Source organism: Astatotilapia calliptera, chromosome 16 (genome assembly GCF_964374335.1).
Source record: "Astatotilapia calliptera chromosome 16, fAstCal68.1, whole genome shotgun sequence".
NCBI classification, from domain to species: domain Eukaryota; kingdom Metazoa; phylum Chordata; class Actinopteri; order Cichliformes; family Cichlidae; genus Astatotilapia; species Astatotilapia calliptera.
In genome coordinates, this window is record NC_137437.1 from 13,476,072 (window position 1) to 13,502,696 (window position 26,625).

Consider the following 26,625-nt stretch of genomic DNA (forward strand, 5'->3'; position numbering starts at 1 on the left):
AGCCATCCTTTAACTGCAAAAACAGAAAAAAACCCATTCTAGGAGTGGTACATCCTGATAAAGAAAGAAAGCACTGGTGAACTCGGCATCACAAAAAGACCTGAACATCCCAGGACGAAACCTAAGAGTTTATTAAAGCAAAGAAGTGGAATATTCTTGAATGGCCAAGTTAATCACCTGATATTAACTGACGCGAGCATGCATTTTTCACTTGTTGAAGACTAAACTTCGGACAGAAAGGCCCACAAACAAACAGCAACTGAAAGCCGCTGCAGTAAAGGCCTGGCAGAGCATTAAAAAGGTAGGAAACCGAGCCTCTGGTGATGACCATGAGTTCGAGACTTCAGGCTGTCATTGCCAGCAAAGAGTTTTCAACCAAGTATTAGAAATGAACATTTTATTTTCAGTTATTTAATTTGGCCAATTAATTCTGAGCCCCTGAAATGAAGGGATTGTATTAAAAAGTTCATCACATTTTTATTCTTTCTTTTTGTTCAGTCCACTGAATAAAAGGTGAAAGCCTGCACTTGAACTCGTCTGAGTTGTTTCATTTAAAATTCATTGTGGTAATTTAAAGATGCCTAAACATATTTAGGGACCTAACTGTATTTTCTGATGACTAAAATTTCTTTACCCCAGAACCTTGTTGGGTTCGAATCCACCACTTGGCTGGTGCCTTTCTGTGTGGAGTTGGCATGTTCTATCCGTGCTTGTGTGGGTTCTCTCCGGGTACTTGGGCTTCCTCCCACAGTCCAAAGACATTCAGTTAGTAGGATAAGGTTAATTGGTGATTCGAAATTGCCCATAGGTGTGAAAGTGAGTGTGAATGGTTGGCTGTCTCTTTGTGTTAGCCCTGCAACAGACTGGCGACCTGTCCAGGTTGTACCCTGGATAAAATGAGTTTAGTATTAAGTTTTTATGTTCCTTAGTTCCCAGTATTGTGTAGATATCTGATGTTTTCAGGGATATTTTCAGTGAAAAGTTACATTCTGGTTATTTATTGGTATTTTGTAGGGATCGGTTATGTGACTTTTGCATATGAGCCAAACAGCTGGGATGTTATTCTGTTGATAGAAGCAACAGTGTATTATGCCTTTGGCCTCACTTTTGTAGAGGTGCTAGTTGTAGTGCTCCATGCTTTTTTTTTCTCTACAAATTCTGTGTTGTCCTTGAATGCTTGTGTGGGTGTGATCTTACATCCTCCAAAATGGTTTGCACATTTTTTTTTCTTTTTTGCATTCCAGTGTTCAGGCCAGAAAAACAAATGGCCCATGAGGGAAGGTGCCTTGTTGCTCTAACAAAGCCTTTAAGTATTGTATCGGACCAAATTTGAACCGATTGACCTTGATCTAGTAACTATGACAGAGCTCTAAGGATGATCTAACAGGAAGAGGCTTCTCGATGGGTTTTTAATGAGCCTTGACCAAACAATCTGCCCGCTGACTCTCTCACAATAGCTGCCATTCCCACATGTGCAAGGCTTTCAATTCGAGACCTGGAAATATAGAGATTAGCTGTGGCTGAACAGTTGAAAGCTACAGTTCACTTGATATTTGTTACACTGTTATATGAGTTTTTCCAAAATGAACATTGTATTTATTTTAATTCTGTTAAGTGTGATTGAATTTATGTGTATGGAAAAAATGCTGTCAGTGGTTGTACACAATATTTTCACCATTTTTTTCTAATGCAATTACTTCATCCTTTTAACTAATAAGTAATTTTTTTTAGAGAATCTTTAATTTAAGTGCATTGATTCTGCCTCACTCATTGATCACTCTTACTTTTCATCTTTTTCCAAGCAGGTTGCACTTTAAGAAGATGACATTTTTTTCATGAGCAATTCATTTAAATTTTCTGGGCTCAAATCAGGTCACTAGAAGAAACTAGCCAAAGCAGTTTTTGTATTCTCTTTTTTATTTAGCTCTGTCTAACGGAGCATTTGAAAAGCTTCATTCTTTAGGTTCCTGCTTATTGTAAAACTTTGACACACACACACACACACACACACGCACACACACACACACACACACACACACACACACACACACACACACACACACACACACACACACACACACACACACACACACACACACAAACATGCACAAAGGTCCATTCAGACAAAACAGCCCATATAAATAGGCCAGAAGAATGGACACTTCCCATCTGTGTGCGTTATTAATTTATTTATTGAGAGAGGCAGGAAGCGGTATAATTGTTCAGTGTTTCTTGTAAGAGTCCACTGCTCAAATTAAGATCATTGGTATTTATTATTATTATTAATATGGCTTTAAATGCTTACTTGGGTAGCTTTGATATCTTTGACAGTGACAGTATGGCACATCACACAGTTTAGTTTCGTGTTAAGAATTGCATTGGCTTGGATGAAGCTGAATTCAGAAGCTCAAGCACCAACCCAGCTGGAAAATGATTCTCTGGGTGTCATTTATTGTTAATTATCAGTGTCAGATACACTTTATTATTTGGCATACAAGAACAAGGTTTTGATTAAGTCAACATCATCTTGTCGCCAGACCAAGCTGCTTTTTTGCTAATGTCACGTCTGGTTTTAAGGAATGGAGATTTGTTTCAGTCTGAATTTGAATTGCCATAATGGCAATACCTCAATGTACCTAATATGAATTCTGAGAATAAAAACAAGACAGCAGCAGCTTTGTTGTTTGAAGAAGCGCGGAGGGGGGGACTTTTGCTGGTAATTGCCTTGTATCCTCTGTGGATTTACCCTTGTTTGCTTTGTCCTTAGCCTCAAATTATTAATTTATTTTAAAATAGACAGTTGCTATCATGGTATGTGAAGAGTGGAACATACTTTGTATCACTTCTGCTGTGAGTGTTATTACTGTCTTTATTTTTATTTTTTACTCGAGGCTTCCTTTTAGAACAGTATCCTATGTTTGTCTTTTTTATTTTGTTGTATATCTAGGATATAGGGGAGAGCTGTTTATTTGGCCTAGTATGGGATTCTGAAGAAAAGCCTGTGGTTGAAGGCTTTGCAGAGAGGAGCTCGATCAATAGCTACTCTCTGATCCAAGCCTGACAAAGATGCATTACCTTTTGGAATTGTTGTCACCACAGGCAATTTAGGGACTAATCCCACTGACAGACCACAGTATCACCTCACTGTTACCACTGGATCAAGTTGAATGCTCTCACTTTTAAAATCAATATGTAATCCATGTGCTGCTATGTTTGCTTTTTATAACCATGATATGTATTTTAAATTCTCCCTAAAACCTAAATTATAAACTTTATGAAAAGGGGGGCACAGAAAGCAACCTGATGGTAATGATGTCTTTTTCTTTCCCTTAGGTGCTACGTGTGGTGCGCTTGATTAAGATTTCCCCAGCTCTGGAAGACTTTGTCTATAAGATATTCGGACCAGGTAAAAAATTAGGCAGCCTGGTGGTGTTCACAGCCAGCCTTCTCATCGTAATGTCTGCTATCAGCTTGCAAATGTTCTGCTTTGTGGAGGAGCTGGACCGTTTCACCACCTTCCCCAGGGTAAGCAACCTTGAAGCTTATGTATATTTATAGAGCCAAGATTGTCTTGTCTGTGGGTTTGTGGTCATTCTTAATTCCTTAGACATCTTCAGTAACCATGATTTATTTGAAGAGACTGTTTAGTAGGCTGCCATCAAGAGTTAAAATTCAGTTTTTCTTTTGTCAGCTTTGTCTCAGCATAATATTCTTAAGTTCTTAAGAAATTAAGAAAAAGCAGTGCTGCTTGCATTTCCATTGCACTGCAGCCTCTCTATTGTGTGTGCTACACTCTGCAACCTTTTCAAAATTGCCCAAGGTTGTGTTTTAATAACATACATCTTGTATCCAGAAGAGGGGACCTGTGGGATGGAAAGGAATAGTTTCTTCTCAGGCAAACATGCAGTGCAATTTAAATTGAACTATTCGGGTACATAAACTACACCAAAAGGAATTTTTTTTTTTATGAGCAGCACCAATAAGGAGATCTCATGCATCCAGTGGGGAGGCCCTGCAGATGCTGATAATGGGTAGCATGACAGGTCGACAGATGTGGCATCTCCTTTGATTTTTAAGTGCTCGCAAGCTTCTCTCTCTCATTAGCAACGTCTTTCCATCTCCTATTTTTTCCTTCTCTCCTTTCCAACGTTTCTCTGATCCTGGGCACAGCGGGATATGAAGGGCTGCTCATGAACAGATGCCACTTGTTTGCTGTGTTTCCCCTTCTCTCTCTTACTTTCCCTCTTCTGTTTCACACACTCACATAGATGCATCCAGTCACGTCATACTTAATCATGTTTGGCTGTCTTCCCTATGGGCAGACCTGTTGTTGGGTTTTGTCTTTATGTGCAGTGACTGGGACATTGTAGCAGGTGGGAGGGGCAGAGGCGGTTGGGGTGGGCGGGGGTGTGGGGCCAGCTGGGTGCGTGCTGTCTGAAGGAGAAAGGGTAAGAAGAAAGTGCAGGCGTGCCATTTGACTCCAGGGGCTGTCGTGTCGCAGCTGGCTGTTCCCTACACCTTCATCTGACCTCTCTCAAGTGCATGAGAGGGCAGGAGACCAGAGGAGAGGGGAAAAAAGGAAAAAGCTGTCTCCTCGCTTTTTCTGCATTGCTTATGTTTGGAAATCTTAGTCACACGGTTGTGAAAGATGGTCAGAAGGGGATATGTGCATTAGCTGTGTGATTTGCTCACCAGTGAAAGGGAATCTTTCAAATGCCAAATGTCTTTCTCGGTTTGATTTCCTTCCTTTTTGCTTTTGTCTTTCTTTCCCGCTCTGGGCTGCTTTCACTTTAGTTGGCTTCTCTGGCCTTCAGTCTCGCTCACTTGCTTTTACCCTGTGCTTCCCTCCCTTCAGGCATTCATGTCCATGTTCCAGATTCTAACACAGGAGGGCTGGATAGATGTCATGGACCAGACGCTGGTGGCTGTAGGTCATATGTGGGCTCCAGTTGTAGCCATTTACTTCATCCTCTACCATCTGTTTGCCACCCTGGTGAGGAAGAAATGATGCTGCATGAAATGTAAAGTTAATTAAATAGACTGTTGGAATTGTGTTTTAGTACATTGTAAATTGACAATAGAAATCTATATTAAAACTCTGTATTCTGTGTTTTTCTCTGTTAAAAACTAGTTAGAAGTTTAAAGTGACAAAAGGATACATGGATTTCTTTCTTTATATTTTCAATTAGAGCCATGCCCCTTCATTGTTCTCTCAACTGGCACATCTAATCACAGTTAATCAGACTTGCAGGCGTAAGAAGTGCTGACATTTCAGTGTTTGGCCTTCTGATACGGGGAGCCATCAGCCAGCACAGACGCTCTCTAGATGACTCACAGCTCACTCTAGACAGATAGGATGTCTCCCGTGAGAAAAGGAGCAACAAATACAATTACTGAGCGGACTCCATACTTGAAAACATCTTATTATTACTTTAATGATATTAATGACACAGGAAATGTTCAATGGCACTTTGTCTTATTGCATTTTAGATTCTGCTCAGTCTTTTTGTGGCTGTTATTTTGGACAATCTGGAGTTGGATGAAGACTTGAAGAAGCTCAAACAGGTAAGAAGTTTATATCAGATACAGAGGCTCGCTAGTTATGGTAATGGAAATGCTTACTGTTCAAATGAATACTTACCTCATTCCATCTCATAAGCCAAGTTCAGTGTCTGATTTTATTTATTTATTTTTTAAATATAGGATGTACTAGCCATTCTTCAAATGTTTAGATATTAATATTGCCTCATTAAGAACACAAGCCTTGCTGGCAACTATTAAAATCTTTGAAATTCAAGCTAAAAACAAGCTAAACCATCCATGGGTTTTGCAAATAATGTGAATAAAGCTGGTGTCATGACAATGCCTCGCTAAGCTTGTGTGATTTGCCTTGGCGGTCTCGTATTTACTATGGCAATGTACTGTATTGTATATCAGTGAATCGCCAACAGCTTTGTGAGGGGTATTTTCAGATTTTATGTGTTGCAGTGTTGTAGTGGAGCTACGGGATGCTGTTTTTTATACTGGCTTATTTGCAAAGCTGTCGAGTCATCTATAGTTTCCACCTTCTCTTGTTAATCTTCTTTCTGCTTATTTATTCTTCTGCTGCCATTAGATCCTTTTACACAGGAGTACAAAATTGTTATGCTGATTGGGGCAGTCGGCTGATTCTTTTACCATTTGTTTTTTGAGTATGTTTAGCACTGTTGCATAAAAAGACTCTTTTTATGCAAGTTTTTCCTGTTTTATATATATATTATTATATATATTGGATGCAGTATATAGTAGGGTGACTAACCGTCCTCTTTTTTTGCACTTGGTGACTTGTGAATATGACATGTTTTATTTCACCATTCATTAACTGCACAGAGAAGACATTGTTTACATATGTTAAAGTTTTCTTTAAGCAAACAGTATTATTAAAGTTCTTCACGACTGACCCAAGTGTCCTCTCTTTTGGAAATCAAAATATGGTCACCCTCATATAGGGTAACATGAAAAAAACATTGTGTAACATTGTTCACACGCCACACTTTAACAACAGATTCTAACCTCTGCAATAGCAGTAGTTCAAAAAGTAAAAAATGGAAAACAAATGAAACAAAAACGAAATGTCACAAATTGGACTAAACAATGAAATGAATTCTACACATGTACTATATCCACAAAATTGTTGCTTCATTTTTCAGACTTTTGAATCGTCTTCTAGTTTAAAACTCAAATCATGGCTAACTTGCACCACTCCACTCCTAGTGTTCTCACCCTACGAAAAGCTTAACAGAGACATACTAAAGATTTAAGCCACTGATTATTTTTGCGTTCTCTTTGTATCCATACAAAACCTTTACACAATTGTTTAATCAACTTGAATAGCATTGTGTACACACGCGCTCATATAAACTGTGTACCAGTAGATGGCTGGCAGGTCTCAGCTTCCTTGGACAGGTTATTTCCCACAGCTGAGTGATTAGGTGCAGTGAGTGTAAAATTGCCTATTTTACAGGTGCTTCAATCATGGATACAGGGCTGACTATAAATAAATGATAGATGGTAATCACCCTCCCTTCATGAGACGGCTTCTGCAAACATTTGGCAAAGGCCCAGCAACAGGTCCAGCATATCTAAGAAATACACATGTAGGTCATGAGGGATGAGAAACCAATCACGGTGTATGTGATGGGTAATTTTTGCCTGGTTCTTGATGAATGACTTGACTGACTATTTGACTCACTATTTATCACAGGTGTGAGTTGTATTCATGACAAGCACTTTAAAAAAAAAAGAATTTCTTTTTTTTGTTTCTTTTCAGCTCAAAAATTGTTTTGTTACTAAAAGTATTGTGATTACAGACTGGATATCAATTAATATTTAGAGTAAGAATGCGACACCAAAGCCATGTGTGTGCATGTTGTCCTCCCTGAGACATTTTTAATCCTTTCTTCTTCACAGTTGGCTGAGCACAGTGACAGATGCTGTGTTCAAATTAATTGGAAATAATGGAACAACAAATTGAAGCAGAATAAACTATTCAAAGAGTGACTTCATACAAATCGTAGAATGTTACCTTGTATATTATATGAATTTTCATATTTTTATATCAGTGTGTATGCTGAGTCTCTGCTTTAGGTAGAAAGACCCACAGTACAGGGAACACTGCATACAGTGCGTAATTAGTGGTATTATTAGCTCAATGCGAGCAGTGCTTTTACCGTAATGTTGAACAATGAGTTTTAAATTACTGAGGGGAAAATTATGCTTTCGAAGGTGGTTGGTGACATTGTTTGTCTTTCACGGCTCTGGTCACGCTCTTTGTGTTTCAGAAATATCAGTTGTAAAACCTGTCAAACATGTCAGCTCCCCTTAACCTCCATTGTGTTTAGCTTCCACCCATGAAAAATGTCAGGACCAGTGTGGTTGCAGGCAGAAAGATGGGCTAGTGGGCTAGCAGTAGCTTTATGTATGCGTATCTCTGATTTGGTGTCAAGCCTTTGGAAGAGTCACAGTTCAGTTATGCAGATTTCCCCCCCGTGTGTGTTATGCCACTGCCAGTGTTATGTACTATGTAATCTCTTTAAACCTGATGTCCACACAGGTCAAGATTTTGGTGTCAAAAGCTTTCTGTTTGTAGTCTGCTGTAATCTTAGCTCTATTGAGTAGACACATTTGAACTGGCTTTGTTTGCATGAAGATAAGAGTGAAGTTTAAATCGGAAAACCATCAGTTTTTGTCTACTGGCAAGCTAGGTTAGCTAACCTAGCAAGCTAGCTTTTTATTTATCTGCACTTGTGAAAAATCAGCGGATGGAACTGGACGTCTCAGCTCAGAATCCAAGGGATACAGCAGAAGCCCTGAAAAAATGACCGGTGTCCTCAGATGCTAAGTCAGCAGACCAGTTTGCAGAATGTTTTCTACGTGAAATCCATCATAGTCTTGTTATATACTCCTCTCTGACATTAACATGATAAATGACTCCTAATGAACATATACTGGTCTAATTTATTTCGTTTGATTTAGTGCACTGGTGTGTAGTGGTTAATGCTGTTACCTCACAGCAAGAAGGTTCCAGGTTCAGTTGAGAACAACTAGGAGTTTGCATGATCTCTTTGTAACTGTGTGGTTTTCCACTGGGAACTGTGGTTTTCTCCCAGTCCAAAGACATAATTGTTGGGTATTTTGGTGTGAGTAAACATGGTTCTCTGTCTCTTTTTTACCCCTGTCATGTGCTGGCGTCCTGTGACAGCTGGGACGGGCTTCAGCCCTCCTGTGGTTAAGAAAACAGATGGGTTGATGGATTCAAATCAGTTAAATAAGATGTCTTATTAAGATCCATGCACAGTAGTTCACAGTTCTTCTGATTATTTGCTCTGGGGAACACTGGCAGGTTACATTCTTTTCTTGAACCATTTCCTGCAGGTATTTATAATGTTATTTAGTCAGCTTAATGTTTGACTGGTCCAACTTGGAAATAAATTTTCCTGTCAGGCATATTAGGTCAGCAGTATCCTCTTTAGAACAGTTCTATAGCCTCTTAAACACATATTTTCTGAAGATCCAAGATGACGCGCCCCCCCCCCCCCCCCCCCCCTCTTATTTGTCTTTATTCTTTTACTGAGTGTAAGGGAAACGTGAGCAGGAGTATAAAGGCACTGTGATCAAGGGGATCAAACTTTCTATGCTGTGTTATCTGATTGGTTTAATGATGCATGAGGTTTTGGCAGGTTTAACAGTCGTGAATCAGTGCATTGTAATCAGAGAGCCTGGAAGCAGGAGTATAGTTATGCTTGTATGCACACAGGCACATTCAACTATGCATGCACTGTATGCACATATAAAGAGGGATCATGGATAATCACAGACATGACAGTAAGCAGGACTGCAGCTGATTGACAAACTGGCTTATTCCTCCACACTCAAGCATCATGAGTACAAAAGTAACAGGAAAGTCTTATTGGTTCTTGAACACACACATACACAGATGTTCATCCTCCACTCATCAATGTTGATTAGGATTGTGTATTTATTGCTTGAGATGAAATTAGATGGAAATGCATAATGAAAGGAGGACCGGGACAGGAGATGACTAGACAGAAATGAAAGGAGGAAGGAGATCCCTGCCACACACACACTAGGCGCACACACTCATTCACAGCCCCCTAGGTGTGCTTTAGTACACAACTAATAGGAAACTCCCTCACAGGGTGACTGTGACTCAGGTGGTGGGGCAAGCTGTCCACTAATCACAACGTTGGCGGCACCTCCACCTGTCAAACGTCCTCAGTCAAATCACCATTCAAATCCCAATCTTTGATCAAGTGACTGACCAGGAGTGAGAACAAGGTGAAGTCATGCATGCAAGACAAGAATTATAGAGGAGGGAAATGTTTTTACTCTCTTATGTTACTCTTTTTTTGTATTAATAAGTTAATCATCATAATAATCGATTAAGGTTTAGTAATTTTGTTAACAGTGCTCATAAAACCACAGGCGGTATGCATATCTAAATTGTGAGTGAAACCTTTTCAAAAGGAGGAGGTTGCATGTTGTTGCTGCCTGCTATTGTGCTACCTTCATCTATGCTGCCATAGATTGGTGGGCTATGTGGTGAGAGAGACTGATGGCCTGTCTTCATCCAACAAACTGTTCCTACTCGCAGAACAGTGCAGGACCAGAGGCTAGGAGCTTGAAAGGGAAGGGGGATGTTTATAGAGTGCCCGAAGATAGAGAAAGGTGTTTACCCCTAAAGGCAATGATGATGATAATAATGCATTTTTTATTTGTGCAAGGTATGAATTGTCAGTAGTGAAAAATCAGTTTCTTATTGCACACACACACTGATTTTTGCATATCTGTTTGTTTGGGTGAAGCTGAATATTCTAGCAACCAAACAGGTCCTCAGGCCTGGTAGATGAGTCATGAGGAACATATTTGCAAAATACTTAAAGGGGACAAGAAGAAAGTCAGAAAAGCTGAAAGCTATGCTGCCTTACAATTTGCAGTCGGTTAACAAATACAAACAAACTGACATTTGAATCCTATGCAGTCTTTTCCTTCTGTTCTTTGACACTTTCTCTCTGGCTTTTAAATTATTTTATAGTTTTATGTGGAAAGGGCAGAGGACAGGTAAAGGCATTGAGATTGTCTTTTTGTCCATCAGTGTTGGCAAGCTTATTTTAAACAGCTGCAGGTATATCCCATATAGTGCAGCTGTTGATCAGAATTCCTTAAAGAGCAACATTTGCACTATATAGAACAGAATATAAGCTTTTTTTTCCAGTGCCTTTACCTGTCACAAGACATGTAAGTGTACTATGTGAGCATTAACTCATTTGCAATAAAAGATAAATTTATAAGGGAACTTGACCAGCAGCATTATTGATATTGTAATAATATCATTGTCGCTTTTCCCACAATAAGTGTGTCTTGAAAATCTGATGTTGTGACATTAGGGCTGAACGATTATGGAAAATAATCTAATTGCGATTTTTTGCCCCAATATTGCGATTGCGATGCGATATGCGATTATTTTTTAAGGTCTTTGTCTCCTGTATTATTAAACAAAGACAAGCAATACATCATATAGTATGGCCAATACTATATTACATTAATTTTAAACTGTTCTTTCCTGGAAGACAGACCTCTGTTATGATGACATGAGGTGATGCATGAATTGATGACTGACATTTTTATTTAACTTCTTCAATCACAACAGTATATTTGAACATACACAATAGTTTATTTTTAGCTTACAAACATCTGAGCATAAAGTGCCGACAAGGAACCCTGGTGTAAACATTAAAATGAAAGTCAGTACAATGTGCAGATTGCAGAAATATACATAAAAAAAAATCAGTGGCTTTACCACACTCAGTTTTTCGACATCTGTGAACTACTAGACAGTCATTCAATTAAAAAATATTAAATAAATAAAACTAATAAATAAAAAATACACACATCTTACTGATCTCTGCAGTCAGTAACATTACACATAAAGTGCAAACATAATAGCAATTGTATAAACACACACACAAACACGCCTTTAAAGTTTAAAGGCGTGAAATTGGACGGTCTAGCCTTCTGAATCAGAAGGCTAGTTCTGATTAGCGTCACCGCTGTCTCGGTGGAGTTTAATAAACTCGGCCATCTGCTTCTTGCTATCTAAAATATAACCAGACACTGGTGTAAATTCTCGACTGTCTCATACTTCTGTTTAATAAGTTTTCTGTTTGACGTTTAGTCAGCTGTGTGAAAACCAAGGAGGAACCCACCCGGGGGATTAATAAAGTTTTATTTTATCTAATCTAATAACTTTAATCTCGTCGAAGCACTTTTGCAAATATGGGATATCTTGATAAACCGAGCAGATATTTGATGTTTACACAACTACTTTCTCGCTTGAAAATATGTTAAAAGTTTATTTTGTGACCCAGAAAGATTAGTATGAGTAATTTTAAAACTTAGTAGCGGCCGCCATTGCTGGAAACTGGAGTTTGGCTGGGCCGCGCTATGAATTCTGGGATATGGTAGTAATTTGGACAGCCTTATAATCGCAGTATAATCGCAGCCTTTGCGGTTAGAAAATTGCACTTGATCATGTCGCGATATTATCGCAAATGCGATATATCGTTCAGCCCTATGTGACATAACAGTTGGGTATGAATGAGGTAGAGAATGATTAATTACTATTGTACAACGGTGACAGGAGCATGCTGTATCATTGTTGCAATAGTGATCCTTTAATTACTTTAACATGTCTTTATATAAATTCTGAGAAAAAACAAAGGCTACTCTACATTTGTGTGAATATGATGTAGCTTGTTTGGACATGTCAGTTCTGTCTTCTCTTATATCTGTGCTGGAACCTCCATATTTTGTTAAATGTTTAACATTAAAAATCTTTTTTTTCAGAAGAATTTCGTTTAACCAGAAGCGTTGAAAAGTTTTATTGTTTTATTACCTCCCACTAGAGATTTCATTATTTATGAATTAAAGTAAAAGCCTGTCCTCAATCTTCTTGATTTAATGGACCAAGGACTTATTTGGGGATCTAGCAGAGGGGGAGAAAGGCGAGGAAAACAGAGGGAGCGGAGAAGAAAAGAGCATATCCCCTTAGAGAATCCCAAAACAATGTTTTCTTATCTTTTCAATGTCACTTTCAGTTTTCTATTAAAAACACTCCCGGCCTTGTGCCTCTGTCATTTTCTGAAATTAGCATCAGCACACACAATAAAACACAGGCACATGCACATTTTTTTAAAAGAAAGAAGTCTTTATCGAAATGCAATTTTAAGTGATTTTTTTTTTCATGTTTATTATGTTTGCTTTGGGCTGTCGTCGCACATTCATGGCAAGAGTTTCCAACATGTAGGCATACAGAATATCTGACAGTATTTTCATACTTTTGGATCTAAAAAGGAAAGACTATAATAGGGGAAAAAACAAGAGGCTACGTGAGACCAAGAAAGGCAAGCATGGGGATACAAAACAAAAATTAGGTTCAACATACCCCCTTAACCCATTAATCTTTTTTAAGCCCAAAGCAACATAGCTGAACGTGATACAGTTTTGGACTTTCAGACAATGGCACCTGCAGTTGTTTTGAGTATCAGGGGTAGCTATTAGAGGTTTATGGGCTGTGTGGCTTTACAGCAACTCCGCAGTATGCCTCATTACCCAACTAATGTGAAGAAAGAGGGTGACCCTGCTTACTCGCTCTCTGATCTCCTTCCACTGGGTATTGCAGCTTTAGGCTCACAGGCCTGGGGAAGACTTTGAGGAATGTGGAATGCAAATAGGTTGTTTCCAATTACAATGACCGTGCGTGTTTTTGAATTTTTCAGCATTTTAATATTGGCATATATCATGGCTAAAATTGTTGAGCTGGCACAAATTCATAAAAAGAGAGCGACACACACTGCAGATGTGCCGAATGATGGATTGCACAGCAAGTAAAGCTGTGTTATTATTACGAAAATGTGCCGTCTGGGGTCACGCACGCACACATCCTCACGCGTACACAGCTGTTGTCTGGTGGGGCTGGTGAAAGGCAGGCTGAATGGTAAAATGCAGATGATTTTATGCACTCCCACAGGCATTTGACGGATGTGTGTGGGCCGCAGTTTGGTAGGCGGCTGTTCATGAGTTCCTCATTGTTTGGCCACTCGCAAATATTATCGGTGTTTGCGTGAGCTAGATTCGCTTTACAGGACTGAGAGTTCAGAAGGATTGTCCACTGCGAATATTAATACTGTAGACACTAACCTGCTTGAGTCATTCTTCTAATTCACAGATCCATTTGTCCTTCTGCTAAATGGGATTTTTATCCGAATGGAGCTGTTCTTGCAGCTGTAAAATGAAGCTATCATGAAAAGTTGGGGTGTTCACCTGCAGATGGATAAAAGTATTACTATTGGATAACAAGGTGAACTTCATCTTTATACAGGGCTTTGCTTCTTTCTACCAGCAAAGAAAGAAAAGCAGTTGATTTTTCCCTCTGAATTCTCTCAATCTTCAATACTCTCTGGCTCTGGCTATTTCAATCCTGACTTCTTCATGCTCTCCCTGAACTACGGCTATGACTGAATTGGGTTTAATGCTTAATGCTAATGGTCAGTATTAGTTTTTTTCACCCCTCTCAGCCATGGTCAAGAGAGCTGTGGAAATCCCAGATGGAAAGTTCCCTAGCTCAGCGGAGCCTGAAATTGGCTTGAATGAAGGGGGAAGCAGTGGCAGGTCACCTGAATGGGTCTCAAGGCAAAGCACATTAGTCTTGGCTCCATTGTAACTGCGCCATGCATTAAATATCATCAGTGGCAGGGAAAGCAGTAGTTTTGATTTATCAGCCGTTAACTATGACACAAAAAGAAATTCCTTTTTTTCCCACGTGCATATGTGCACATAGACATACAAGTGGAATATAAATATCCCACATTTGTCACGTGCACACACGTACTTTTAGTGCTTATTCCTTAAGGCGTATATAACAAAGCACATAGGGCAGCGAATGCAAGCTGTCACTTATAATGCTGTTTTAGTGTTCAGGAAAATATTTATCCCTTTCACTGTTGCTCCAACACGTTCACTGTGCACGGTGCAGTTAGCTAATGTCATGTGTTGTTGCTTTGAAGAGTCCTTGTTCGATCAGAGCGTGAGACTTAACCAAGCCCATATGGAAAAGAAATAGTAAAAACATACATGATTTACTCATGAAAGTGGCCACTTTCTCATTACTTTCATATATTTTTTTAGTAAGTATATAAAACATACAAGTTTCATTATATAATTTTTCAAGGGATCTTATATGTGCTTTCACTCCTGTATTCTTTTCATACAAGTTTCATACAAGACAGATAAAAACTTTATAAGATTTATATATATCTTTTCCATATGGGAGTGTAAAGTTGTGAGATGTTAAAGTAAAACAAAACAAAGAGCTGCAAACTGGATAACAATGCAGAGCTGGGGATAAATCTCAGTGCAGTCATACGTTTGTTTATTGCAGTCACAGTAATAATTTGATCAATGTTTAAAACAAAACTATTTATTCTAGTGCCTTAAAGCTTGTAAAGCCTTAAACTAAGTACTAGATATGTTCATAATACTTGATTGTACCAGTTTGGCCAGGGTTCTTTTCTTCTTTTTTAAATCTTTGCCTTGATAGCAACAGTATTGATACATTATTACAGTACGGTGAAAACCTGACAAAGAGGCACTTTCATTTTCAGGAACACATAAAATCAGTAAATCTGCAGAGAATAGATTTTGTGTGAAAGCAATCTCTTCTTCCTCATTCTTGTTTACTTTATTGATTTTACAGACAGAAGACCTGCTGCGTTAGCATTAGTTGGTGATCTATGGCAGCTTATGAGTGTAACTACACATACAGGCGAAGCTTTCACAGAGAAGATTTCCACAGTGTTAGAAGTCGAGGAAACTATGCATTGCACTACACTCGCCACCCCAAACAGCAATCTGTGGCACAGTGGACTCTGATCAACGTTCCATTGATAAATTTAAATGTAAATTCGATGCATGTGAGTATGAATAAGTGTGTCTAGCTCACACGACAGTGAAGGTTTTTGGTTTTTTTGGGGGGTTTTTTTCTTACAAGAGGATGAAAAAATTAGAGGTCAGTGAGGGAAGGAATAAATGGAATCTGAACCTGAAACTGAGATCGTGAAATTTAATGCTAACTTTTTTTTTAATATCTTTCAAGAAACCCAAGGATGATTTATAAAAGAGTATAAATATTTAAACAAATATATAAATATACAAAAAACAAAAGGCTAGAGGTTGAAGGCTTAGTTGTAGAGATGACTTTTGATGAGTTTCTTGAAGGACTCCATTGACGGGGCATTGCAAAGCTCTTTTGGGAGAAAGTTCCAGAGGGTGGGAGCTGCCACACTGAAGGCTCTGTCCCATAGCTGGGGATCTTAGCATCTGAGACTTTGTGTATGGGTGGAGCAGGTCACACAGGTACTGAGGGACCCGGGCTTTAAGGGATTTGTAAGTGAGAAGAAGGAACTTGTAAGGATGATCTTATATAAAGAAACACTGAGACTTTGAGTTTGATAGAAAAGAACAAGTTCTGTAAAGGATAGAGGGAAATCTTTGCTTTGTTGCATTGTTGTAGCAGATAAGGGTGTAGGGGTTTGTTGAAGGTGCACATCTCACTGAGTTGGCCCAATTGATTAGTACCCTTGGGAGCCAGGAGGTCCATATTAATGATGTGTGTGTGTGTGTGCGTGTGTGTGTGTTTCAAGTTTCAGTAAAAGAACTGAAAATAAGCTCACGATTGTGCTCAAAACATTTTTTTTTCCTATTCTGTGCTCTTGCAGCAAACACAGCACGCAGTTCTTTTAAATAATGACTTGTTTTACATCTTGAAATCCATTTGTCTTTTTTTTTTAAATCATCAATTAAGTTTTGTGTCGTTATTTTTGCCGGCTTCCATCTGTTGGCTTGTCTCTTTTACCTTTTTTTAGTCTCAGTCTCTCTTTCTGCCCTGTGTCTATCTTGGGAGTCAGTATAGACAGAAAGCCTAGGCAAGAGAACGCTGGTGCATAATTCCATCTTCACAGTATGCCACACACCCACTCAGGGTAAAGGAGAAGCTCCAACATTTTAGTCTGCTAAAAACAAAAAGAGGAAGTGGATAGGCAGATTTCCATCCCTTCCTTTCTCAGGTTTCTCTGTTCTCTGGCTGTTATCCCTCAGATCCGAGAGGCTGTTCCAGTCATTTGGTCGCTCACAGTCAGACAGCTGCTGACAGAAATACCTATACGGGGAACAGAACGCAGGGACGTTTTTATCAGCAGACAGACAGTCACACAACGCCACGACTGACAGAGAAATATTCACAGAGCCCAGTCAATATATTTCACAGCAGTTACCTTCTTCGAATGATAAGCTCCAGTTCCCCTCGTAGGCCTAATCTGCAATGCATCAGGGATTATCTCCATGCACCCATACAGAGAATACCTGCAAGAGAATTTCAGTCAGCCCCCCCAATATGTAATTAATGGAAATAATTGGTTTTAGTCCCTTTGTCATCTTTTGATTTCACCAGTCTGCGCTGCATTGCTTAAGCCCGCACACATGCACATTATTCTGTCATTATTGTTTCTTTTCTCCATTAACCCCTCCAGAGTAATCTTTCTTTTTTTTTTATCTTCTGTTGCCTTCTCCCTTCTTTTCTGAAAAGTAAGTGGGATCTTATCCTAAACGTGGTTGTCTGTACTGTATGTGTTGTGAGTGTTGTAGGTAAGTGTGTTGCTGCCATCATCTGGCAGAAATATAAAGCTGCACCCTCAAAGCCGTTACCTCTGGATATCCCACACATAACCTCACACCTTCTGCTTATGAATAGCAATGAAAACCTGCAGATCTCAAGATCAAAAACCTTCATACAACCCGAACTCAGTCTAACCGTTCCCGTTTCCCCCCTCCTTGGTTTCTAACTTAAATCCCTCTCTTCTCATGCTGTCAAGGCCGACTGCATTCTTTAAGAGTGCCCTGCAGTTCTGTTCTGTGCTTAAACTGCCTCTCATCCTCCCTCTGTTAGCTCAAGCAAAGCGAAGCCAATGCTGACACCAAAGAGAAGCTCCCTCTACGACTCAGGATCTTTGAAAAGTTCCCCAACAGACCTCAGATGGTGAAAATTTCCAAGCTTCCATCTGATTTCACTGTGCCCAGGATCAGGTAAACACACAAACACACACCTTAAACACAAAAACTTTACATAATTTGGGCTATTTTTTGTCATGAAGAGAAAATGAAGAACGATATCCACCAGAGCTAAAAAGATACACAGACATTTAAAGTGAGCTAGATTAAATATAGGGACAATGTTATGTTAAGTAGTAATTCTCAGTGTGGGTTTATGAGTGTGGGTTTTAACAGAGACCACCAAAGATGTGAAGCTTTTGAATTCCACCAGTAGTTTCCAGACATTATGCAAACAAAGTAAAAAGTAACGTTTTCATTCCTGCTCCTAGTTTAAAGCAGCTAGTTGGTCATTTGCAAAACAGACTTTTTATGTTCTGCAGCCTTTAGCGGTAAAACTGAACTATATTTGATGCAAAGTCCGGCTCATAATTTAGCTTTATTGTTTAGTTGCCGAGTAGTGCAGGCCGAGTCCTTCACCCTAAAGAAATCTCCCTCTGCAGCCCATCTGCTGGGTCGCTGCACTAAGAGCTTCCACTGCAGCTGAATTTGCACTGATGTAATTATGCGTCTAAGATAAGCTTTATAAATTTGTGATCGTCTACTTCTGAATATGGATTTCTTTAGGGGGACACCGTACATTAAAATTCCTGATATTTCTGTGCGTGCTGTTTGTCGTGTACTTTAGGGAGAGTTTTATGAAGCAGTTCATCGATCGTCAGCAACAGGATACCAGCTGTCTGTTCCGGCGTCTCCCCTCCGCTTCATCCTCCTCTTGTGACCACTCCAAACGCTCAGCAATTGAAGACAACAAATATATTGACCAAAAGGTGCTTTCACAGACTTCTTTGCCTGCTCGCTTACATGCTATTCCTTTCTTTGTCTCTGTGACTGTAAATATACAGCAAAATGAAGCAGATTGCCACGTTGTACCTAATATTTACAGCTGTGTAGGTTTTTTTTTTTTTTTTAACTGACCGTGCTTTCTTAGCTTCGAAGGTCAATATTTAGCATCCGAGCTCGTAACCTCCTGGAGAAAGAAACTACAATCAATAAAATCCTACGGTAAGACACGACTACACCTGAGTAATTGTGACAAACTGTGCTAAATTTGATTAATACACGTATCGTACGCCAGCTCGCGCATCACAGTGAAATGAGGATATTAATATGCTGCAATAAACTATAATGTAACTTATATTTCTGTAACATGTTCACGTTTCATCCGCCTCTGTTCTAAATTTAACCTGCGCGTACAGACATCTTTTGACCATCTACTCCCTGCTTTTAGGCAATCAGTTATTTGCATGTTTTTGCTTTTTTACAGTAATTCATACACTTTCAGTTTTATACCTTCCTTAAAGACTTGAGTTAAATGTGTTTACAATGCATTATCCATAGTCATAAAAATGCATCGTGGGCTCTGCGTGGGTGAAACTAATAATGTGTGTACATATTAGGTGTAGCTGTGCCACAGCAGCACTCTTGTATTGTTAATGCTTCTCTCTGTTTTTTGTTTTGTTTTGTTTTATTCGGCACACACACACTCAGACGCACACACAGGCCCACTTCAGACTCATTTACTGTTGCGATGAAGTAAATGGATAATTTGCTGTTCAGCATGGCAGAGCTGGCACTAAGTGCAGATTAGCTTGCCGGCACCGTGTCCAATCCGTCCCCCCTCCCCTTCCATTCCAATATTCTGTCAGTCTGAAAGATAGACAGCTTATCAGTAGTCATAACACGATCTGTCTGGCCAGCCATCCTCCACACAAGCACACAATTAGGCTCACATACCAGCATAGTCAAACACACGCGCAGTCCAGCATACGCAGGAATTCATGCGTGCTTATTGCCAGTAAACAAGCAATCGCTCAGAGTCTCCATAAATGATTAAAGTACACACGTTGCTGGTGCCACAATGTCATTAGCTCTGTTCTGGTACATGGCTCTGCTGTTAGTCAGAACAGACAGTAATGATCAGAGTCTCTCTCTCACTCACACACACACACAAACACTGACTAATGGAATGATTCAAACCAGTTTCACAATGGTAGACTGGGTTACTACAGTCCTCTTATGGTTCCAGACTGACAAAAGCCAGAGATGACTTGTTACACTAAAAGATGGACAAGAGCTAACTATCTTGTCACACTAGGGGTGGGAATTCTAGTGCAACTTATGATATTTTGATATCACGATATGCTACAACAACACGGCGATTCTTAGGTGCTTGCAAGGCAGTTATGAATGAGTAACTAAAGAAGGGGAAAATACTCTTAAAAAGGCAAAAGTGTATTTATTGGCAGCACTGTGGTGTCAGTGTTTGTCTGTACTGAGCATTATTTAATATGAAATTTTTTATTAATGTGCCAATTCAGTTACTTCTCTAATATTATGCCCCCCACTGTCAGTAACAGCTGCCATTTTCCTGTCCTTTGAGTTTCTTCCTCTTCACTGCAAGCTGATTAGCTTCAATTAACTGTACCCTCATTCACTGGATAAACAGCACCGTCTGGAATCATGAACTAGTGACTCTGGTGAAGGACCATGTTTAGAGCATCTACATGTCTTTATAAAAAAATTGGTACTTGATAACAAGAGGTAGCAAGGCAGTATATAGTTTTATTGGTATTGCAAACTGTATTGTGTCTGTGTTTCCAAGCGCTTGCACAACACAGCGGATACAAAGTGGATCTTTTGAAGGCCAGCCTGCCAAAGAACGCTCCATACTCAGTGTCCAGCATCACGTGCGGCAAGAGCGCAGGTCTGACGTACACTTTGATGCACAGACAGAAACTTAGACACTTGTGCTTTACTGTCGAGACCTTGTATCTTATGGTCTGCTTTTTGCGTCTGCAGATCTCTGCGACATGGTTCTACTAGTCAGAGGATCAGCCGAGGGAAATCGCTGGAGACTCTCACTCAGGATGTCAGTACAAAGTCACATCCCAGCACATACTTTGCACTAGGCTTGTTTGTTGCCAGATAAAGCGCTTCTGATTCTATGGTCCTTAAAAATATATCTCAGTATATGCAAGAAGTGTAAGAAGATGACAGGGAATTTCTGTAATAAAAAAATGAGTCATATATATTGTCTATTTTTTTCTTTCCCCAGCATTCCAGCACAGTGCGTTATCGTAATGCCCAGAGAGAGGATAGCGAGATCAAGATGATCCAAGAAAAGAAAGAACAAGCTGAAATGAAAAGGTTTTCACACACAATATTATAATTACGTTAAATCAAGTTCTTCACCAAAAAGTAACTCAGTTAAGTATGGCTAAACAATGGTTTATTCTCTGACGTGATTGATATGAAGTCACTGGTATTTTCTCCACGTCTTTGCTTGTGTGGCTGAGCAGGAAGGTTCAGGAGGAGGAGCTGAGGGAGAACCATCCTTACTTCGATAAGCCTCTTTTTATCGTGGGGCGTGAGCACCGTTTCAGGAACTTCTGCAGGATGATTGTTCGAGCTCGCTTCAATGCGTAAGACTGGTCTTAAATCTAAACTAACAGACACACACACATACAGTGTTTATATGAATCTTTGTAGTAAGAAAATGTTTTGAACCTTATGTTTTCTGTCTGTCTGTATGTTTTTTGTGTGTGTGTTTTTTGTTTTTCTATGACTTCATATGTAGATCAAAAACTGATCCAATAACTGGAGCAGTGAAGAACACCAAATACCACCAGCTGTAGTAAGTGTGATGAATTATTGATTGCCTGACTCTCCATCGATCTGTTCATTGTGCAACAGTGGAATACTCATTAATTCTGTGGCTTATTATTTGTCTGTTGTGCTTCCCCAAACTGTGGTAAGGAATGAAAATTGTGAAGTGAAGAGCTGTGAAATATATTTCACCCATTATGCAGCCTGATAGTAATTCAGCCGAGCAGAGAAACTGATTACTGAAGTGAGAAGCAGAGCGGTCCTTTGTATCAGATACCGTTGGTGCCTGGGGACATCTTGCTGTAAAACAGATCGGCCTGCTCACACGTGCACACAGACACACACACACTAAGATTTATTCACTCTCACTTTCTGATACCTTTCCCCACTCATCCTTGTTCTCTCTTTGTCTTGCCGTACCTATCTTTTTTTATATTGTATTAGTGTTTTTCTGGCTAGCAAACCAAATTGCTCTCTTGGCCTACTTACTGTATACCAAACCTACTTTTTCTTTGCGTGAAATCTGATGTGCGTTTCCCTGCAGTGATCTTCTGGGCTTAGTCACCTATCTGGACTGGGTTATGATTGTTGTGACCATCTGCTCTTGCATCTCCATGATGTTCGAATCCCCCTTCACCAGGGTTATGCACGCCCCCACCCTTCAGGTATTAAAAAGATGACTGATGGTTCATGAACAGTCAAGCGCAGGGATAAATGCACTAAACCAGTGGCGTCTGTTTCAGATTGGGGAGTATGTATTTGTGATCTTCATGAGCATTGAGCTCAACCTGAAGATCATGGCCGACGGTCTGTTCTTCACCCCGACAGCTGTCATCAGAGACTTTGGAGGCGTCATGGACATCTTTATCTATCTCGTGAGAAATCTAATATAAATATTGCTTCATCGTGTTTTTCCATTTAGTCGAGTGAGGGTACATAGACCAAATGCAAAGATATTATGCATTTTTGTTTGCTATTAACTATTATAGGAGTATTTTGGACCTTTTAACATTCATATGACTTTCCAGAAAATTTTACATCTGACAACCACCTCACAGATTTGTTGTTGCTGCAAATGTTGCCTTACTTAGAGTTACGCAGTAACCATATGAATCAAAAACTGTATCCAGTTTTAGTGCCTTACTATCATGATTTTTTTTGAAAGCTGCAGTTTTGATGTGAAATAGAAGTGGTCAATAGAAGAAATATTTTATGCTGAATGTTATTCAGGCTTCAAAGTTGGAGAGTCTTTGGTTTGGGTTCAGTAGATCAGGTTTGTCCAATGTTTAGTACTGAGAGAAATGAAAAGAGAATGGATAGTTTCAGTGTTGTTGTTGGAAACTAAAATATGAATCACGTTGCTGTAAAATCAGTAGGATGCTATTCATGCTTGCTTTGCTGTGTTCGCTGTAGGTGAGTCTGATCTTTCTGTGCTGGCTACCTCCTGACGTTCCTCCTGAGTCTGGGGCTCAGCTGCTGATGATGCTGCGCTGCCTGCGTCCGCTCAGGATCTTCAAGCTGGTACCCCAGATGAGGAAGGTGGTGCGGGAGGTTCTCAAAGGATTCAAGGAGATTTTTCTGGTTAGCACCTGTTTGTATTTTCCACCTGTGTGTGGCAGAGTGTGTGACTTTTTTTTTTTAATATACCAGATAACAAGACAAATAGATTATTTTATCTACAGTAGCGGCAGATTATTGTTTTTTATTAATGAGGGAAACAAAAAAAAAAACCTTCTCGTGAATTTCGATTAATATAACTCAGTCTTCTCTTACAGGACTTACTATTTTTGCAGGAGAACTATTTAAATAGGGTTCAAATATTTGTTTAAATCAAAATGAACTTTTCTTACCTTAAACTTGATACCTTACCTTCAACCTGACCGCCACACTGCTTATAAAATAAAGTGACACTGCTCAGGAATTTCAGAAAACAAATGGGAAGCTGTATAAAATACAGTAAATGCAATAAAGGAAATAAAGACACAATACAGTGCTTTAAAGATCATAATGCACAGCATGTCGAACAGAAACATTTTTTGTACCAGTCTGTAAATAATAAACAGTTTGAACTTGATGACGTCAACATCAAGAAGGATTTTGACGTCGTTTCGGTTAAGTTGACCAACTTAACTGAAATTTCTCATCCATGGGATAATAAAGGTTTATTCTATTCTATTAATTGAAATTTAGAAAGCAAAATATTTTCCCATCCATGCTTATTTTAGCTACTCAAAAGTTTGAGGTATTCCCTATTGTACTTTTTTGTTTCATATCTGCCAACTGAGACTGCAGGCGGAGTGTTTAGTATTTTTTTTTTAAAAGAGTGTTAAATAATTAATGCCCAAATTTCACATTTCTTTTTTTTTTAAATTCATCTGATCAGTGACTTAGTGATGGCTTAACTTGCATTAGTGCTCACAGTGGCTTCTTCTTATACCCCATTATGTATATTAACCAATTTTATTACAAACTGAGCGCAACTTTTTTCTAAACGGACAGCATGTACCAGCTTTTCTGGAAACTGAATATAGTTATAGTTGTGTTACAATGTTATAGTTACAAAAAATGTGCTGTAGTTATTGATTTTTACTCTGTCTGATTGATTTTCCTGGCTGAGGTTTCTACATCCACTGCTCTCATACTTGGATTATGTTCAACTTGTGTCTTAAATTCCTGATTGATTTTTCTGCAGGTTTCCATTCTGCTCCTCACGCTGATGCTGGTGTTCGCAAGCTTTGGAGTTCAACTGTTCGCCGGAAAGCTTGCCAAGTGCAACGACCCCAGTGTTCTTAAACGGGTACAGCAAGAAACTCCTCACTGACCCACTGTTCTACACTTCCTGCAGAGAACTACAGGCTGAATAAGTAGAAGGGGCCTCCCCAGTCAAATCAATAAACCAGTGTTTCCTTTTATCCTATTTTCTTAACAACAGTCCTCACGCTTTTTTCAGCTTGTGCTAGAACAAAACCTTTTATTTTATAAACAGTTGTTCCAAGATAATTGACTATATCTAGAAAAGTATTTCTTATTTAAGTTAAATGCAAGTGCTTTTTATTTAAGTCTACTGTAATGCACTAGACTTCATTATTGTGAAAGTCTTTGGGTATATTATTTTCATAAATCATGAATCCAAAAATAGCCCTTTTCTTCCATTTCATTAAATGTTCTGATTATTGTTCCTTTCTGTGTTTTGCTGTTAAACTTTGTGGCCTGTCACAGGAGGATTGTCACGGGATATTCCGAATAAACGTCAGTGTTTCCAGAAATCTGAACCTGAAACTGAAGCCTGGAGAAAAGAAACCAGGTTTCTGGGTACCACGGGTCTGGTAAGACTTGTTTTTCTGCTTGTGTGTGCATTTGTTTCTGCACAGCCAGTCATTAATGCACACATTATGACCTCTTCTAGGGCCAATCCACGAAATTTTAATTTTGACAATGTGGGAAATGCCATGCTGGCTCTGTTTGAAGTGCTCTCACTAAAAGGGTGGGTGGAGGTCCGAGATGTCATTATTCACCGTGTTGGACCGGTACTGATCCTTAACATTTCATATAACAATGAATTTTCTCATTTTATGCCTGCAGTGCGTCAGCTGCTCTACACATTTTCTAACTCTTTGTGTCTGCAGATCCATGGCATCTACATTCATGTCTTTGTGTTTCTGGGATGTATGATTGGACTCACTCTGTTTGTGGGTGTCGTCATTGCAAACTTCAATGAGAACAAGGTAAGAGCCGTACTGCGTATACATTATAGTAGATACACCTTCTTGCCTTTTATTGCCTACCACCATACTGTGTGGTATGTGGGGCATTATGGTGTCACTCTGACCACTAGTTAAACAAAACTGACCAATTAAAATGCATCTTGTTTTAGATTTTTGTGAGGCGTGTTCCCCTGTTGTTTGGCATCAGATAGAATAGTGCAACACAAATTAAACCTGGTGATGGTGCAGTTATGTGGTACTCCTTCTAGGCCTCTAGGCTTACAACCACGAGGAGTTAAGATTGTGTCTCATCTCAACAGGGTACTGCTCTGCTAACAGTGGACCAGAGAAGATGGGAGGATCTGAAGAGTCGATTGAAAATAGCCCAACCTCTACACCTACCCCCTCGCCCAGGTTTGAGTGTACATAATAAAATAACATAATACATTTCACCAATGGTTTGCAAAACACAGCTGCAGGCAGCAATAAGAGAACCAAGAAATAGGAACATTTTTTTAAATATACTTTTTTTGCAACATCCCCCAGTGACTGTGTGCAAAACCTGGTAACCAACTACAAGTAACGGCTTACTACTCTGCCATAACAAGTCACGTTTTGGGGATCAAATAGTTTTTTCACTCAATGACAGGCAAATCAATTTATAACGTTTATGCAATGTCTCCCCCAATCACAGTTTTGGTAAACTCTTTTAGTACAGCAGTTAAAAAAAGGTTAAAATAGTCAAACATTACAGTTGAAAAAAAAACTAACTAACTAGCACATCGCACATATAAGACGGCATTAAGTGGCTCAGTATGACAGTGTTATTCATATGTGACCCGCAACAGCACTGGAACTCTGTCACTGAATTACATGTCATTGCTTTCTTTTGCTGCCTGCAAGTGGAAATATTTGTTCAGACTTTATCTGATTTTCCTACCTGAGTTGAAGAAAACTGCCAGCTTTATTACAAAGTAAAATCATGCGGCTGCTCTCCCTTTAGTGATTAGAGTCATGAGAACAGTAGAAGTGCCTCAGAGGCAGTGTGGGAAATTGTCTGTTAGTACAGTTGAGGCTGAGAGCTAACAGAAAATCAATCGCTTAAGTTTTAGTCATCACCGCCGCTTATTCCAGCACCATCAACCTGACTTTGATCCTCATCCAAAGGTCTTCAGTGCAGGCACCACTCACTCACTCACTACCTGTGGTTCATTAAAACACTGAGCTGGTCTGTGCTCACACAGTCACATCCAAAGTACTTACAAACACTCTTTGTGGCCAGCAGTCATATAGTATATAGACTCACAACCTGCAGATTTCATTGTTTGATTTTCCTTGTTTTTTCATTTGATATTAAATGATCCTTGAAAGTGGGCAAAAGACACCACTATATAATATTTAGGAACATTATATTTTTGAAATATGATGCTTAAGTAGGTTAAAAGTGTCTCACAAACACAACACAACACGTCATGCCACTAAAGAAACAGCTGAGAAACAAAGGCATTGACGTTTATCAGTCTGGAAAGAGTCCCAAAGCCATTTCTAAGGCTTTGGGACTCCAGTGAACCACGATGAGAGCCATTATCCA

General features: G+C 39.3%; 1 protein-coding gene across 4 annotated transcripts in view; it reads left to right on the plus strand.

Annotated features, from left to right (window-relative positions):
• Positions 1-26,625, plus strand: part of nalcn (sodium leak channel, non-selective) — a 70,789-nt gene that overhangs the window by 36,537 nt on the left and 7,627 nt on the right. For 3 of the 4 annotated variants that reach the window (XM_080291178.1, XM_026144024.2, XM_080291180.1), the window contains 19 exons: positions 3,334-3,525; positions 4,856-4,993; positions 5,491-5,565; positions 17,561-17,697; positions 18,350-18,491; positions 18,653-18,726; positions 20,327-20,428; positions 20,524-20,593; positions 20,780-20,871; positions 21,024-21,146; positions 21,302-21,358; positions 21,875-21,995; positions 22,074-22,205; positions 22,744-22,911; positions 24,023-24,127; positions 24,550-24,656; positions 24,737-24,857; positions 24,957-25,055; positions 25,355-25,448. In XM_080291178.1, coding sequence (XP_080147304.1) covers positions 3,334-3,525; positions 4,856-4,993; positions 5,491-5,565; positions 17,561-17,697; positions 18,350-18,491; positions 18,653-18,726; positions 20,327-20,428; positions 20,524-20,593; positions 20,780-20,871; positions 21,024-21,146; positions 21,302-21,358; positions 21,875-21,995; positions 22,074-22,205; positions 22,744-22,911; positions 24,023-24,127; positions 24,550-24,656; positions 24,737-24,857; positions 24,957-25,055; positions 25,355-25,448 — 2,149 coding nt within the window. The remainder of the gene's footprint in view (positions 1-3,333; positions 3,526-4,855; positions 4,994-5,490; positions 5,566-17,560; positions 17,698-18,349; positions 18,492-18,652; positions 18,727-20,326; positions 20,429-20,523; positions 20,594-20,779; positions 20,872-21,023; positions 21,147-21,301; positions 21,359-21,874; positions 21,996-22,073; positions 22,206-22,743; positions 22,912-24,022; positions 24,128-24,549; positions 24,657-24,736; positions 24,858-24,956; positions 25,056-25,354; positions 25,449-26,625) is intronic. The other variant, XM_080291181.1, reaches the window with a different exon arrangement.